Raw genomic sequence first — 15,860 nt, 5'->3', positions numbered from 1 at the left:
AACGGTTAGCTACAAGATTAATCTGTATTATTAACATTTCATCCACCACAGTCAAGCACCAAGAAAGTCAAGTCCTGATTTGCAGAATTTTTACCGATTTCTGAGGTGTAAGTGCTCACAGCGAAAACTTGAAAATAGTCTATCAAGCAGGCATTAACTGACTTTGGCACAGCTCTAGCTGGGAGTGCACGCTCTCTCTCCCCCTCTCTTTCTTCCTCTTTCTTTTTCTCTCTCCTCTTTCCTCTTCTCTCTCTCTCCCTCCTCTCTCTCCCCCTTTTTCCTCCTCTCTCTCCCCCTTTTTCCTCCTCTCTCTCTCTCTCTCTTTCTCTCTCTCTCCATCTCTGTCTCTCTCCTATGTCTCTATGTATCTAGTTCTCTATCATCTATTTCTCTCTATCTACCTATCTATATATCCATCCACATGTCATATCTATCATCTCTCTCCCTATCTCTCTCTATATCCATCCATCCATCTATCTACCTCTCTGCTTGCCTGTCCGTCTGTCTATTGCCAGCTCGAGCAGACCCTCGAACCCTGTGCTAGGTTCTCTCGAACAGGGGCTTTGTGTAGGTCACTGGGGGCTGGTGGGTTAAGTAAGGAAAGGCTCCTCGCCAGAAGCATGACCACGGGTGATGCCTTTCCCCTAAGCTCATCTGTCTGCTAAGGCAGGGAGAGGTCGACACCTGACTTAGTGAATGGAAGGACCCACACAGGAAATCCAATACGTGTTCCTGACAAGCTGCAGTGGGGCCAGAGTTGGGTGACCAGGATGAGGGGCGTCAGGGGAGGAGGGACGGGGAACTCGTGTGGCTTAAAACCTAGTCACGTCCAGAGCATTCTAGTCAGCCCCAGCCTCATTTCAGGAAGGACATTGATAAAAACCTGGAGCGTGTCCAGAGGAAGGTGACCCAGAGAGACAGAGCTGTTAACTAGGAATTTTAGCACCTCGAACAAGGGGGAGGGAAGGAGAGGTTGGCTAAGTTCACCTGGAGTACAGCTGTTAAGGGAAAGTCAGCATGCCCCAGGAGACCAGGAGGTTTCTAAGCTACTGCAGGAAGGCTGGAGGTGGTCTCTGGGGCAGTGGGAGGCGGGGGGCTGGCCACCCAGAGGAAGAACTGTTTCACACTTTGCATGTGTGTCTCCAATGTCTAGCTCAGTGCCTGGCACACAGTAGGCACTGAATAAATGCTTGTTGATGCTCACTGAAGAAGTAACCTGTGGGATGGTGCTGTCAGCATCCTCTAGACTCTGCTGCCTTGGGACAAAAGTCCTGGTTGTCCCACCCTGGTTACAGCTTTGATTTGAAGCTCAATTGAAAGAACATGGGAGGATGTTTAGCCAGGAAAAGAGCAGAGACTCAGAGGAGATAGAGCACAGATCTCAAATATATGAAGGGCTGTCAAGTGGAAGAGGGATTACCTTGTTCTATCCAGCCCCAGAGGGAGCAGTTGGGGCAGGGGAGGGGGGAGCTAGGAGAGGCCGATTTCAGCTTAATAGGAGGAAAAACTGCCCTGACTATTGGAGCCAGCTCCAAGGGCTGCCTGGGAGGGAGGAACCCAGCAGGGTTGGTGGCCGGGAATTCCAACTTCAGGTACAGGTGGCACTCTCTGCCTCTGAGGCCCCGCCCAGTTCTGAGATGGGTATAGTAGAGTGAAAAGCTCCCTGACTCTGGAGGCAGAGGGCCTGGGTTCAAATCCCCCTCAATGATCTCCCCTGGGGGACTTCCGGATCTCAGCTTTCATATGAATAAAACGGGGAGATTGGAATTCATGACCTCTAAGGTACCTGGTAGCTCTAGAACAGATCTAGAATATCTCAAACTCTGAGGATGCCCCCACTCCTCCCCTGCCCACCTTGTTGCACCCACAGAAAGATAAGACTCAGAGGGGGCATGGCCACTGTTCAAACACTGGAAGGACTTGCACACAGAAGGGAGCTCAGACCTGCTCTCCTTGGCCCCAGAGCCATGGGAGGAAGGGCAAAGAGGCCAGTGCAGGCTAGATATCGGGACAGGGTGGCAGCCTCAGAAGGTGGTGAGCTCTCCCTCCCTGGGAGTATCCAAGCAGGGGCTGGATGACCCTTTCAGGGGGATCCTCCAGGGTGGGGCTCATTCAGGCACAGGGCCCCTTCCTTCCAGTTCCGAGGCTCTGTGGTCCTGGGAGGCCCCTTCAGAACCCAGGATGCCAGCCCACCAAGCAGCCAGCTCACAGAAGGGAGGGAGGGGCTGGCTTGGCTTGGGAGGGGGCACGGCTCTGGTTGGTGACCAGTGATGTCATGGCCATTCCCTTCTGTTGGGACAAATCTGGCCAGTGCCAAGTCCTATCTCTTCCTGCCACCTTAGGGCCCCTCCCCAGCTCTTGATCAGGGCCAGAAGGTAGAACAGATCTGGCCGGCTCAGGGGGGCCATGCCAGCTACCAAACACCAGACAAAGAAAGCCCAGGGCTGACTCAGCCAGGGTGAACCAAGAGCCGGGGAAGCGGCCCAGGACTCAGGCCGAGACCCAGCGCATCTGAGCCCTCCCCACTGCTTCCCGTGGCTCCAACCTGGGCCAGGCCCTGGACCCTGTGGGCCAAGAAGAGGAGCAAGGAAGAACTGACCTGAGATCACAGGATTCTGAGCTGAAATGGGTAACAGAGACAGGCTAATCCAATCCCCCAGTGGAGAGACTGGGAGCCAGAGGCTCCGGGTTCAAATCCCACCTCTGATATTACTGAAATTAGACTGTGAGCTCCATGAGGGCAGGGATTGACTTTTGCCTTTCTTTGTATCCCCAGTGCTTAGCACAGTGCCTGGCACACAGCAGGTGCTCAATAAATGCTTGTTGACTTGACTTGTCTATGTGACCCCAGGCCTCAGTCTCCTCATTTGTTAAAAAAGGAGGAGAACCTCGGAGGCTCTATTCAGCCCTAAATGTAGAGTCCTACGAGCCAATCAGACCGAAGCCCAGAGAGGGGAAGGAAATGAGCATTGATTGAGCACCTACTGTGTGCCAGGCACTGTGCCTTTAAGTGCTTTACAAATATAAATGTGTAGATTCTCTGGTGCCCATTTTACAGATGAAGAAACTGAGGCAGACAGAGGCTGAGTGACCTGCCCAGGGTGACACAGTTACTAAGTATCTGAGGCAGGATCTGAACTCAGCTCTCCCTGACCCCAGGCCCGGCTCTCTCTATCCGAGTGCTGCCCGGCTGCCCAAGGTCACAAAGATGGCAGATGGCGGGGCGGTGATTCGAATCTGGGTCTTCTGGGTCCCTGCTCACCCTATCGTACCATCCACCCACCCAACAGCAGCCATTCTCCAATATCCCGCAGAGAACGGATCTCTGGGCCGGTCAGCTAGCCCCTCTGGCTGGTCAGCTAGCCCCTCCGGGCCGGTCAGCTAGCCCCTCCGGGCCGGTCAGCTAGCCTCTCGGGCCGGTCAGCTAGCCCCTCCGGGCCGCGGCCTCCTCAACAGCCAAATGCAGATAATCACAGCGCCTTATTCAGCAGCCATGAGGACCGAGCAGGATAACGAGATCATATTACACACATTTGTTAGATAGCATGTATCATATATTATGTCATTATTTATTATACACGTACCATATATTTTATTATATATGCAATAGATCATACATGATATCAGGGTATACCACAGATGTAACACATAACACATATATGACGTATGGCATATGCCGTGTATTACTATATACATAACACATGCTCTCATTACATATTATAAAATGCGATTCTGACTGCAGGGATCATTACCATCACTTACTTCTCGGCCTCTCAATAATGTTCACACAGAAGTCCCTACCTAGCACACCGCAGGCGCTCGATAAATGTTAGCTGATCGACGGATTGGTCTTCCTATTGCTTCTTTCAATTTAATGTCCTGGCTTCTACTGCACAGGTGCCTAAAATAACTGCTGAATAAAGTCCTGGGATGTCAGCTGAGCATGTGCAGCCCCCCCCCCCAGAGCATCCTGGGGGCATCTCCAGCAGCACAGGGATGATGTGCCCCTCCCCCTTCTCCACCTGGTTTTCAGTTCCTTCTCTGGGTCTCCGGGTCATCTGAAGGTGCTGGGGTGTTGGGAGGAAAGTAATAAGTCTGAAGCTCTTACCCTGGAAATGGTCACCAGGGTGCCCAGTATCATTCAATTGACAAGCATTTATTAAGTGCCTACTATGTGCCAGTCATTACACTAAGTGCCTACTATGTGCCAGGCACTGTGCTAACTACTGGAACATTAAGCTGGCTTAACAATTAAAAAAAAGATGCCTCTTTCCTGGCCTCCCTGCCTCCACTTCCTTCCTTCTCCAGTCTGTCCACATGCCGCTTGGCTGGACTTCCTAAGGACAGGTCTGGCCACGTCACCCGCCTGTCCACAAACCTTCCGTGGGTTCCCACTGCCTGTAGAATTCAGTATAATTCTGATGTCAGCTAACAAAGTCCTCTTTCCAGCTTTCCCATGCAGTCCCATCTCACACTATCCTTCAGGCAGTCAAAGCTCCAGCCAACCTGGATGTCTTCCTGGCCCATGCTCACTATGGTGCCTGGCTTTCAGTAGGTGCTTAATAAATGCTAGTGGACTTGACTTGACAAGACCCTACTATCTTGGGCCTTTTTCCCCTTTGGCCCTCATGCCCAGAATAGACATCTTCTCCTCAGCTATTAGTGACTACCCCTCCTCGAACTCCTCATTCTTCTCTGCCCAGTCCTCTGCTCTGCACCAATCCAACTCTCCTGTGTGATCACATTATGGTACTCTCAGGAAAAGCTGTGCTTTTAGAGTTGGGAACTCCCTGCAGAGCCGTGTCATCCACTGACACAGATAGCAGCCCACCTGTGACTTAGCAAAAAGTCTGTCTGGTCATACACAAACAAAAGGGGTTCTTACCCTAACCTGAGGTCCCTGACCTCAGGTTTTTTAAGTCCAATAACTGTATTCAATACGATGGGTTTCCTTCGTAATTCTATGCATTTTATTTTATGCATTAAAAATGTTATCCTGAGAAGGCATCCATAGACTTCACCAGGCTGGAGCCAAAGGGGTCTAGTACTCCCAAAAGGTGGCAAAAGTCCAACCCCTGATCCAGAGGAGCTGGTGAAAAGGAAATCAATTAGTATCAATTACTTGGATTTCTTTTCAGTTAGATTATAGGATTAAGCTCCCTTCTTTAGGAAAAGCTGGCCCCGACAGCTAAGCCAGACTAACACAGATACTCTCCTAAGTCTAGGTTACCTACAGATTTAGTGGCTAGATTGAGAAGACATCATTTAGTATCAGATAATTTAGAGTAAGACACATATCTTCATAGGAATAAAATAATCATAGGATTATAAGACTTTTTTTTTTTGCAGGGGGAGGGTAGGGCAGTTGGGGTTAAGTGACTTGCTCAAAGTCACACAGCTAGTAAGTGTGTCAAGTGTCTGAGGCCAGATTTGAACTCAGGTCCTCCTGACTCCAGGACCGGTGCTCTATAAGACTCTTTTTAAAGGCTAAGTTCTCTTCTCTGGCAGCTGGAGAAGGTGGGGCTGATTAAATTCTTAGCGAATAGGCCCCCCCTTTTTTCTTGAGCTAGAGGGTAAGTTGAATAATGAGATCTTCTAAGGCTAGCGGCTGGAAGATGGCAGGGTGACTGCTCACTACAGACCACAAGCTCCTCTTTCCCAGGAAGCTTTGTGGTTACCAAAAGCAGCACCTGGAGAGCAAGGCCTTCTAGGACAATCTCACTTTGACAGCTCCATGCTACTGTTTGTTGGGTTAAGAAAGCCTGGGAAAAGCCCACTAGTCAGACGACCTGCCTTGTCCAACAGAATTGTGTTTAGAACAAGTTTCCTGGTTTTGTTTTTTAATTCCTCTTTTTTGTTATAAAAATAAGCCTGTAAATTACTCCTTTGTCACTAATTACTGAGGCATGAGTTGACCTGATTTAATAGCAACTCACTAGCTTTGCTATTAAATCATTACTTATGCTAAGTGCCTACTATGTGCCAAGTGCTAAGTACTTGAAAATTAATTTATTTGCCCTCAGTTTCTTTTTATTTCAAATAATCCACTTTAACACTGGGCAGGCCACATTGGAAGGGATGGGAGTTTTGGGCAGCCCTAGTGGGAAAGGCCACAGAAACCCTCAGGCAGCTGTGGAAGAAATTGCTGTCTGTGGTTCCTAGGCAGTTGTCCGAGGCACATAAAGGAGAATGGCCCTGCTCAAAGCAGATTGGCATCAGAGTGGGTTTGAACCCAGGTCTTCCTGTCTCCAAGACCAGCTTTCCACCCAGCATACCAGGCTGCCTCTACATATCACAGACAGCTGTGTCTGCATCCTCCCCACCAGACTGTACAGGTTTGTATCTTTGTTCAGGGAACAGAACGTAATACCGTTGGCTAGTCATAGGTAAGTGAGAGCCCTTTCAATCTAGAGGATCTGGCCAGGCCACGTTGGCTGAGTAGGGATCCTGAGTTCCCTCATGCAGCTGTTGGGGCAAGTATTGGGAAGGAGCCTTCACGACCACCTCAGGAAGTGTCGGTGCTCCAACTCTGGGCTTGGCTTTGTTAGCTTCTGTGGAACATAGGCTCTCACTCCACCGTCTCACTCTGAGGCTGGACCCATCGGTCAACTAGAATTTATTAAGCATCTACTATGTGCCAGGGACTGTGCTAAGCATTGAGGTTACAAAGAGAGGCAAAAACATAGGCCCTGCCCTCAAGAAGTTTACTGTCTAAAGTGGGAGACAACGTGCAGACAACTGTGTACAAACAAGATATAGGCTGGGTGAATTGGAGACCATCAATGGAGGTAAGGCCCTAGGATTAAGGAGGATTGGGAAAGCTTTGGCTGAGATTTGAAGAGAGCCAGGGAAGGCAGGAGGGAGAGAGGAGAGCCTAGGCCACCTGAGCTCAGTCCTCTACCACTACTCTTATCAGTGTATCCCTCCATGAGCCAGATCACTCACTCCTGCCCTGCCTGGTGCCTGGCTGGGTGTGCCAGCCTCCTGCTCATTCCTGCCCTGCCTGGTGCCTGGATGGGTGTACCAGCCTCCTGCTCACTCCTGCCCTGCCTGGTGCCTGGCTGGGTACACCGGCCTCCAAGGGCTAAGCCGAGGGGGACCTTCTCAGCTCAGGCAGCCTGGATGCAGCTCACCCTTCAGAGGAAAAGGAAGGGAGTTAGAGGGGTGGGGAACGGGGGAGGGAGGGATCTGGCTCAGAATGTACAATGAGCTGGCCGCCAATTTCCATAAGACCTTGGTTTTGTCTTTTCTGAACTCAGATGGACCCTTTGGATCTTGGCTTCTTCCCTTCCCCTTCTTTTTCTTCTTCAGAAAACAAAAAACAGAATTCTCTTTAAAAAACACTAAAGTAGCCCAGCTTAGTAACATGCAGCTGCCGGGTGGGGACCAGGGGAGGCCCATGTGTCCCAGGGAGTCATGAAGGGCTAGTTTATTTTGGGTAAGCTGCAATAAAGCACCAATAAAAACCCAAAAATACCAGTGGCCAAACCCTGTCTGGGAGGGGCTGGGGCCAGCCTAGTGACCAATAGGAAGTTTGGCCTCTCCGGGCAGGAGGACATCCTGGCCCAGGCTTGTTTGGTTTTTTTTTCCTCAAGATGCCCCTTACCCAGTGAGGCTGAAAGGGAGACCCTAGGGAACAGACCTAGGAAGAGAGATGGGGCACGCTTTGGCAGAGCCCCGGAACGATTCCTGAGCATCGAATCCCATGGCCATGGTGTCCCATGAGATAAACAAGCCTTGTTCCAGAAGAGCCGGATCCCAGTTCCTACAACACCTCTGGCCTGGGGCTACAGAACATATTGCTGCCATCAATCAATCAGCTGGACATTATTAGGTGACAGGCACAGTCCAAGGTGCCAACAGAACATACCCCAAATGTACCCAATCTCATCTGATACTGGAAGCTAATCAAGATTGGGCCTAGCTTGTACCTATGTGGTAGCCAGGGGTGGGGAACCTGCGGCCTCGAGTCCACATGTGGCCTTCTAGGTCCTTGGGTGCGACCTTTTGACCGAGTCCAGGTTTTACAGAACAAATCCTTTTAATAAAGGGATTTGTTCTGTGAAGTCTGGATTCAGTCAAAGGGCCACGTTCAGCCTCGAGGCCACAGGTTCCCTACGCCTGTAGGCTATCTGGAGAAAGTACGTACAGTAGGCTTTTCCTTCCCAGGGAGGCAAGGGTGTATGATGGAAAGAGTACCCATGAAGCTCATGTAAATGCTAGGGGCATCCTTATGTCAACTGTCACTCCTACTGACAAGTCAGGTCCCCAACTCCCCATCAAGGTTCTAGGAGTACACCTGAAGAGTTGGGAGTAATTCTCTAATGCCATCAACTTGGGCCCCGACTGGTGTGCATCCCCCGAGATTATCAGCTGAGAATCACTTTAAACTCCAATGCCCTCAGTTTGAGCCCCCACTGGTGTACTTCCCCCTGAGATTATCAGCTGAGAATCACTTTAATCTCCAATGCCATCAGTTTGAGCCCCCACTGGTGTGCTTCCCCCTGAGATTATCAGTTGAGAATCACTTTAACCTCCAGTGTTATCAATTTGAGCCCCTACTGGTGTGCTTCCCCCCTGAGATTATCAGTTGAGAATCACTTTAATCTCCAATGCCATCAGTTTGAGCCCCCACTGGTGTGCTTCCCCCTGAGATCATCAGTTGAGAATCACTTTAATCTCCAATGCCATCAGTTTGAGTCCCCACTGGTGTGCTTCCCCCTGAGATTATCAGTTGAGAATCACTTTAACCTCCAATGCCATCAGTTTGAGCCCTCACTGGTGTGCTTCCCCCTGAGATTATCAGCTGAGAATCACTTTAATCTCCAATGCCATCAGTTTGAGCCCCTACTGGTGTGCATTCCCCTGAGATTATCAGTTGAGAATCACTTTAATCTCCAGTGCCATCAGTTTGAGCCCCCACTGGTTTGCTTCTCCCTAAGATCATCAGTTAAGAATCATCCCACCCTTAAGAAGCCTTTAGAGAGGAGTATTTACTAACAAGTACAATAAGAACTGGGAATCATAGGGACTGGAGTACAAACTTTGTCATTCTCTGTGTGACCATGGACAAGTCACTGAACCTCTTTGGGATACAGTTTCCTCATTTGTGGAATGACAGAATAGAACTAGTTGACCTCTAAACCTCCTTTTAGCCCTAGATTTATGACCCCAACTCCACCAAGTTTCCATCAAGCTCTAAATCTATGATCCTTTATACCAAGATTTCTTTTATCTTTTTTGTGTCATGGACTCCATTTGGTGGTCATCTGGAGAAACTATGGATCCCTTCTCAAAATAATGTTTTTAAATGAATAATGTGAAAAACAAGATGACAACAGAAATTCACTCTATTTAAATATAATTATCAAAATATGAATGAAGTAAGCTGACAGACCCCGGGTGAAGAAGCCCTGCTACACAGCCTTCTCCTGCACCCAGGAGGTACTCCTAGAGTATCTCTCTCTCTCCCCAGTACAAACCTAGTTGGCTGAGTACTTGATGACTCTGGCTGCATCGTCTATTGGTGCATTTGAGAAAGGCAGAGTAAGCAGTTCACCCCAGGCCTATTAGTGTCCAGGCAGACAGCCCTGCCATCAATCAGAATAACCCAGTCCCCAAGAAGGCTTCATAGGGTCAACAGAAAGGCAGCTCAATCCAGTGGGAAAAGCCCCAGACTTCAGATGAAGACGACCTTGATAGGGTTCAAGTCCTTGATCCACCACTGGCTGGCTAGGTGAAACTGGCACTTGGTCCCTGTGGGCCAGGCCTAGTAACCCTCAGTCCCTGATCTGTGAAGTTGACCCTGGTAGCTTTGGCCCAGCCAACCCTGGACACCTCTGTGCCAGGCCACCTCCATAATGCCTGCCAATTCAACAAACACTGACCAGTCCAGTCACAGAAACATGTCAGGCCTAGGGCCCTGGCCTCCTTCAGCTGTGTGCCTCAAAAGCACAGCTCTGTTGCAGATGGCACAGTACAAGGAACCACCTGCTCCAAGAGGGCTCCTGACTTTGGCATCGTGCTCACTGGAGCAAATCCTCAGGTTCATCTCTACCAAAATACAAGGCTTTGCAGAGATAGGCCCAGACCCTCATGCCCTCACACTCACATGCAGAGACCCACAGATACACAGAGGCCAGCATGCATGTACTCTCATGCAGGCAGACATATCGGGGAAAAAGCAAATGGTTCCCAATCCCCCAGCAGAACAACCTCATCCTGCCAAATGCAAGAAATACCGAGCATACCAACAGCAAAGCCTGGGGCCAGCACTTTGTCCAGAGCCATGAGTGAGGACCCTGGTGTGGCATGTGTGAGCCCAGGCTAAAGTGGAGGGACAGCAGATCTCTGCCTCCGCCCCAGCCCCGTGTGCAGGCCATCGATGACGGAGCCATGCTGTGGACATGCAGGGATGCGTTACCTGCAGGACCAGCTGCTGCCACGCAGTAGCCAGGGGCTGCCCGTTGCCAATGGTGCATGTGCCGGCCCGAGGCTGCTCGCAGGGCTGGTGGGCTCGCTCCAGTTGTAGGGAGACATTTCGCCGCTCTTCCTCCAGGGCCCGCGTAAGCCGCTCAAAGCGGGCCTCCTGTTCCTTGACAGAGGCCAGGATGCTGGCAGCCGACCTGATGTCGTAGTCATCCATGGCGGCTCTGGCCTGGCAGCTGCCCAGGGCAAAGGAGAGGTTAGGGGAGGGGGCCGGGCCCAGCCACCTCCATGCACAGATTCACCCACGCACAGGCAGGCAGCTCGATAGAACATTCACTCCGAGACGAAAATCCTGGCTCCCCTTGAGAGCAGCTCCATTTTGGTTCATTGATTAAATTTTAAATTTAAAGTAATTAATCCAGGGCTGATGGAAAACAGGCCTGCATTGTGCAGAATCAGAGCTAATGCCTTCGATCCCTTCCAAAAGCAAAGTGGCTGAGGAGACAGACTTCAAGCAGCCTCCTGAGCTTATGTCACTGAGCCAATCGGGAGCTTTTAATAGGTCTAAAGAGGATGCTACGATCTCAACAGGCAGAAATGAGGGGCCCAGCTTTCCAGATGGACGGGCCTGGGGAGAAATGGTGGCAGGTACGGCTGGCTCAAATAAAAATGGTGAGAAGAGCATGGGAGTGGACGGTAGCACCATATTATAACCTCGGAACCAGAAGGGACCTTGGTGACCATCTGATCCAACAAAGAAGGAAACAAAGCACCCACTAACTTACTCAAAGTTAAACCAAAGAAAACAGGGCATGTGAAAAGGAGCTGGGCTGTCTTAGTGGACCACAAGCTTAAAGCTTGTCCGAAGTGTGGTTTGGCAGGTCTGAGATTGCCTGGCCAGTAAAAGGGCAGTGGCTAGGCCACAGAGTCACTAGGCCAGCTGTCCACTGCCCTTAGCAGACCATATCCAAAGCGGGGGGCAGAGTGGGGAGGGGGAAGAAGCTAGGCCATGAGAAGAGTCACTGAAGGACCTGGGGAGAAGGTCATGGTGGCCAGCCCTTAGGAGGTAGCTGAGTGGAGCAATGGACAGAGGACCAGGTTTGGAGACAAGAAGACCTGAGTTCGAATTCTGTCTCATTCACTGTTGTGTGACCGTGGGCAATGCATTTTGTCTCTCTTAGGCCCAATCTCTTCAGCGCCTACTTCCCAGGGCTGTGGTGAGGACCAGCATGGGTCGGGCACTGTGCTAACTTTAAAGTGTTCCATCAATCAGTGTGTACTGTTACAATTATCTGACCGGCCTTCAGTGGAACAGATTGGGCTTGTCTGCCCGGCCCTAGGGGGCAGAACCAGGGTGGGGGTGGTTACAGGGAGGGAGACCGAGGCTCGGTGAAAGGAAGGACGAGGGCGCTGCTTCTGCGGCTTCCCTTTACTGGAGGTCTTGGGCAAAGCCCGGATGGCGGCCACTCTGGGAGATCCGGAGCCCCGCCCAGCTCAGAGGTGCTCCCTAACTCCAGAAGCAGCAGCTCACCGTCCATCTACCTCGATTTCCTTGGGCAGAATCGGCGGCAGATGGAACGGGGAAGGAGCGGCCAGAAGCCCAGACGAGAGGCCTGGGGGGCGAGGGGATGGTGCCATCTTGCTACCGAAGGATGGGCCCTTGAGTTGTTCCAGTGAAAGCAGATGCCTGGGGGCCTCGTGGAGCTCAGACGAGCCATGCCAGGTGGACAAGGTCTCCTTCAGAGTGAACCCACATGTTCCCAGGGCGCTAATTCTTGGGGAAGGGGGCATCTCACGAGCTCGTCCTTAAAACCCATCTTCAGTCCCCCCTCGTCTACAAAGAATTCAAGCAGGACAGCCCATCTAAGGAGGCACATGAGGCCAGCGCCCAAATAGAAAATGGATGATTGGGCCCAGCTCTGGAAATGTATGGGGCCAAGTGATTCCATTTTCATTCCTGGGGTTGGCATCCTCTGTAGATACAGTCAGAGGTGATGGGGGCAGGATGCCTGATCCCAAGGAGGGCACGTGTTAGCACAATGAAACAGGCAGAGCAGCTGAGTAACAGGGCTAGGGAAGCAGCAGAGGCAGCTGCCGATAGCTTCACTCAGGAGTTACTGAAGTTCTGAAGTGCCCGTGCACTGTGGCCAAAGCCCTGAGAATCCTGACGGGGAGGAAGAGGAGGGAACCACGGGAGGCCTAGTCTGGGCCATGGAGGGTCTGGTCACCTGCGTGTGTCTGGGGAGATGGGTCCCTGGGGCCTGGCTGCTGAGCTAGCTGAGGTTGTGGGCCCGGAGAATGCAAGTGAGGGAGCTTGGAGGCAGGGACGGCGTGCCAGAGCCACTGGGGAAGCACTGGCACAGACCACAGGCTGCGGGGCTGGGCCATGGAGAGCCAGTGCGGGAGCAGGTCAGCGGAGGCATTTTTAGGGCACGTGAAAGCTCACAAAGCCCTCCATACACATCATCTCACCTGACGTTCATGGCAACTCTGAGGTGGGTGACATTACTGTCCTCGTTTTACAGATGGATAAACTGAGGCAAGTGGGGGTCAAGTGACATGCCCAGGGTCGCACAACCAGTAAATACATGAGGCTGAGTGAGCTTAAGGCCGGTTAAACGGCTGGACCAAGAGAAATGGAAAGAAGCGCCCAGCTTTATGGGGGGGTTCTCGCTGACCCTCAACTACATTTCTAACTGGGTTCCCAGGGATCCTGCAAGGGCAGTGGCCTGGCCCAAGTGAAGGACACCCCAGGCCTGCCACTCCTCATAGGCTCCTCAGCCTTTCAGAGGAAACTGGAGCATGGAAACCCTGGCGGATAAAGGCAGCCGGGTGAGACAAGACCACATGGCTGAATTCAGTGTGGGTTGAGGACTCCAGGTGGGGGGGGAGGAGAGAGAAAGGGAGGAGGAGGAAGAGAAGAGAGGGAGGGGGGGGAGAAGAGAGGGAGGAGGAGGAGGAGAAGAGAGGGAGGAGGGGGAGAAGAGAGGGAGGAGGAGGAGGAGAAGAGAGGGAGGAGAAGAGAGGGAGGAGGGGGAGGAGAAGAGAGGGAGGAGGGGGACAAGAAGAGGGAGGAGGAGGAGAAGAGAGGGAAGAAGGGGAGGAAAAGAGAGCAGAGAGGAGGAAAAGGAAAGGGAGGAGGAGAAGAAGGGGGGAGGGAAGAGGAGAAGGAAAAAGAGAAGGAGGGGGGAAGAGAAGGAGGGAGAGGAGGAGGAGGAAGGGAAAGAGGGAGGAGGGGGAGGAGAAGGAAAAGGAGAAGAAGGGGGGAAAGAGGGGGAGGAGGGGATAGAGAGGGGGAGGGGGAGTACAGGGAGGACGAAAGGGAGAGGGAGACGGAGAAGGAGGCTGCCCATCCTGCATCATGCGTCTGAAGGGCCGGATCTGAACCCCAGCTCGCTCATTTACTCCTCTCACAAGCGGCTCATCTATAACCTGAGGAGTGCCACCAAACGACCTCCACTAACCATCATCACCTGAGGGAGGTGCTATTATGGTCTCCATTTTACACATGAGGAAACTGAGGCAAACAGAGCTTAAGTGACTTGCCCAAGGTCATACAGCTAGTAGGTGTTTGAGGCTGGATTGGAACTCAGCTCTTCCTGCCTCCAAGCCCAGCACACTCTGGATCAGCCGAGCCATCTCTAGGGCTCCTTCCCACTGTGAGTCCTACGTACTGGAGCAGGGGTGCAGTTAGAGGCCGGTCTTGGAGGGGTCACTTCCTGGGCCCTTGAGGACACTCTTCTGGAATATTCCCGAGCTAATGTTACCTCGCACTCGATGGGCCTGTAGCTCATAAAGTGCTTTCCTTTCCAAGAGACTGCGAGATCCAGGAGGGCAAAGAGAAGGACGTCTATTGTACAGATGAGAAGGCTAAGAAGGAGAGTGACCCAGAGTAACGCAACTAGGAGGGTCAGAGGCAGGATTCAAATCCATGTCTGCCAATTTAAGGCCAGAGCTGTGTGCGCTATAACAGAGGGAACTCCGACCAGGTGATTTGGGCTAGGAGTGAGCCCTGGCTAGGAGGCAGCCAGCTGGGACCTGAGAGGGCCCTTAGAACATGGAATGTCAGAGCTGGGAGGGCCCTTAGAACATGGAATGTCAGAGCTGGGAGGGCCCTTAGAACATGGAATGTCAGGGCTGGGGGGGGCCTTAAAACATGGAATGTCACAGCTGGGAGGGCCCTTAGAACATGGAATGTCACAGCTGGGAGGGCCCTTAGAACATGGAATGTCAGAGCTGGGAGGGCCCTTAGAACATGGAATGTCAGGGCTGGGGGGGGGCCTTAGAACATGGAATGTCAGGGCTGGGAGGGGCCTTAAAACATGGAATGTCAGAGCTGGGAGGGCCCTTAGAACATGGAATGTCAGAGCTGGGAGGGCCCTTAGAACATGGAATGTCAGGGCTGGGGGGGGCCTTAAAACATGGAATGTCACAGCTGGAGGGGCCCTTAGAACATGGAATGTCACAGCTGGGAGGGCCCTTAGAACATGGAATGTCAGAGCTGGGAGGGCCCTTAGAACATGGAATGTCAGGGCTGGGGGGGGGGCCTTAGAACATGGAATGTCAGGGCTGGGAGGGGCCTTAAAACATGGAATGTCAGAGCTGGGAGGACCCTTAGAACATGGAATGTCAGGGCTGGGAGGGACCTTAGAACAGGGAATGTCAGGGCTGGGAGGCCCTAGAACATAGTATTAGCACTGGAAGGCTAGAACATAGAAGGCCAACACTCAGCAGCATCTTAAGTCATGCAGTCACTTTACACGTGAAGAAACTGAGGCTGAGAGGGGCAAAGACTCGACCAGGCTCCAGGCAATCAATGCAGAGCCTGACTCTACCCCATTCCTCTGCCCACTGCCCAGGCCCACCTGTTCCCTGCTCCCCCACCCCCAGAGGTTGGCAGCAGAGCCCCCAGGCAGGTGCCCACCCCGTAGTGGGGCCTCTCGAAGTCAGTTGGGGTTGTCATGCAGAGAGAAGAGAACCGTACCCACCTAGGAGGGGAGCTGAGAGAGGACAGAGGGTTAGCCCTGGCAGACCATGGCCCACTACGCTAGAGAAAGCAGGACAGCAGCAGCTGCAACAAGAGGGAGGAGAGAGAAGTCAGCGCTGAGTTAGTAGGAAGGGCCCCAGGCTCCGGCCCCCACCCCCATCCCAGGGCCTCCTCCGCAGCCATGGCAAGGCCACGTTGCCCTGGCACACCCCAAGCTGCCGGAGGGCACACAGCTGGGCCTTCTCTTTTAGTCTTTCCTGGAACCTAGCACAGAGCTCAGTATGCAGCTGAAGCTCAATCTATGTCCGCTGAATGAAAGACAGAGGTGGAGACCATCAGAGCTAGGAGGGTCCACTCAAGGGCCACAGAGGCCCCAGGAGAGGACCCAGGCGATGCTCATCAGAGCCCGCTGGGGCTGGCGGGGCAGATGTGACTAGGCCCATTC

At 52.3% G+C, this 15,860-nt stretch overlaps 1 protein-coding gene across 1 annotated transcript in view; it reads right to left on the bottom strand.

Moving 5' to 3' along the window:
* ARVCF (ARVCF delta catenin family member) overlaps positions 1-15,451 on the bottom strand; it is a 129,846-nt gene extending 114,395 nt beyond the window's left edge. Inside the window, exons 1-2 of the mRNA XM_036766813.1 lie at positions 15,417-15,451; positions 10,424-10,664 (exon numbers count right to left, since the gene is read on the bottom strand). Of these exons, the coding sequence (XP_036622708.1) occupies positions 10,424-10,645 (222 nt within the window). The 5' untranslated portion in view covers positions 10,646-10,664; positions 15,417-15,451. The remainder of the gene's footprint in view (positions 1-10,423; positions 10,665-15,416) is intronic.
* Between the last annotated feature and the right edge of the window lie 409 nt (positions 15,452-15,860).

Source organism: Trichosurus vulpecula, chromosome 1 (genome assembly GCF_011100635.1).
Source record: "Trichosurus vulpecula isolate mTriVul1 chromosome 1, mTriVul1.pri, whole genome shotgun sequence".
Taxonomy (NCBI): Eukaryota; Metazoa; Chordata; class Mammalia; order Diprotodontia; family Phalangeridae; genus Trichosurus; species Trichosurus vulpecula.
This window is presented reverse-complemented; position numbering and strand designations above follow the sequence as displayed.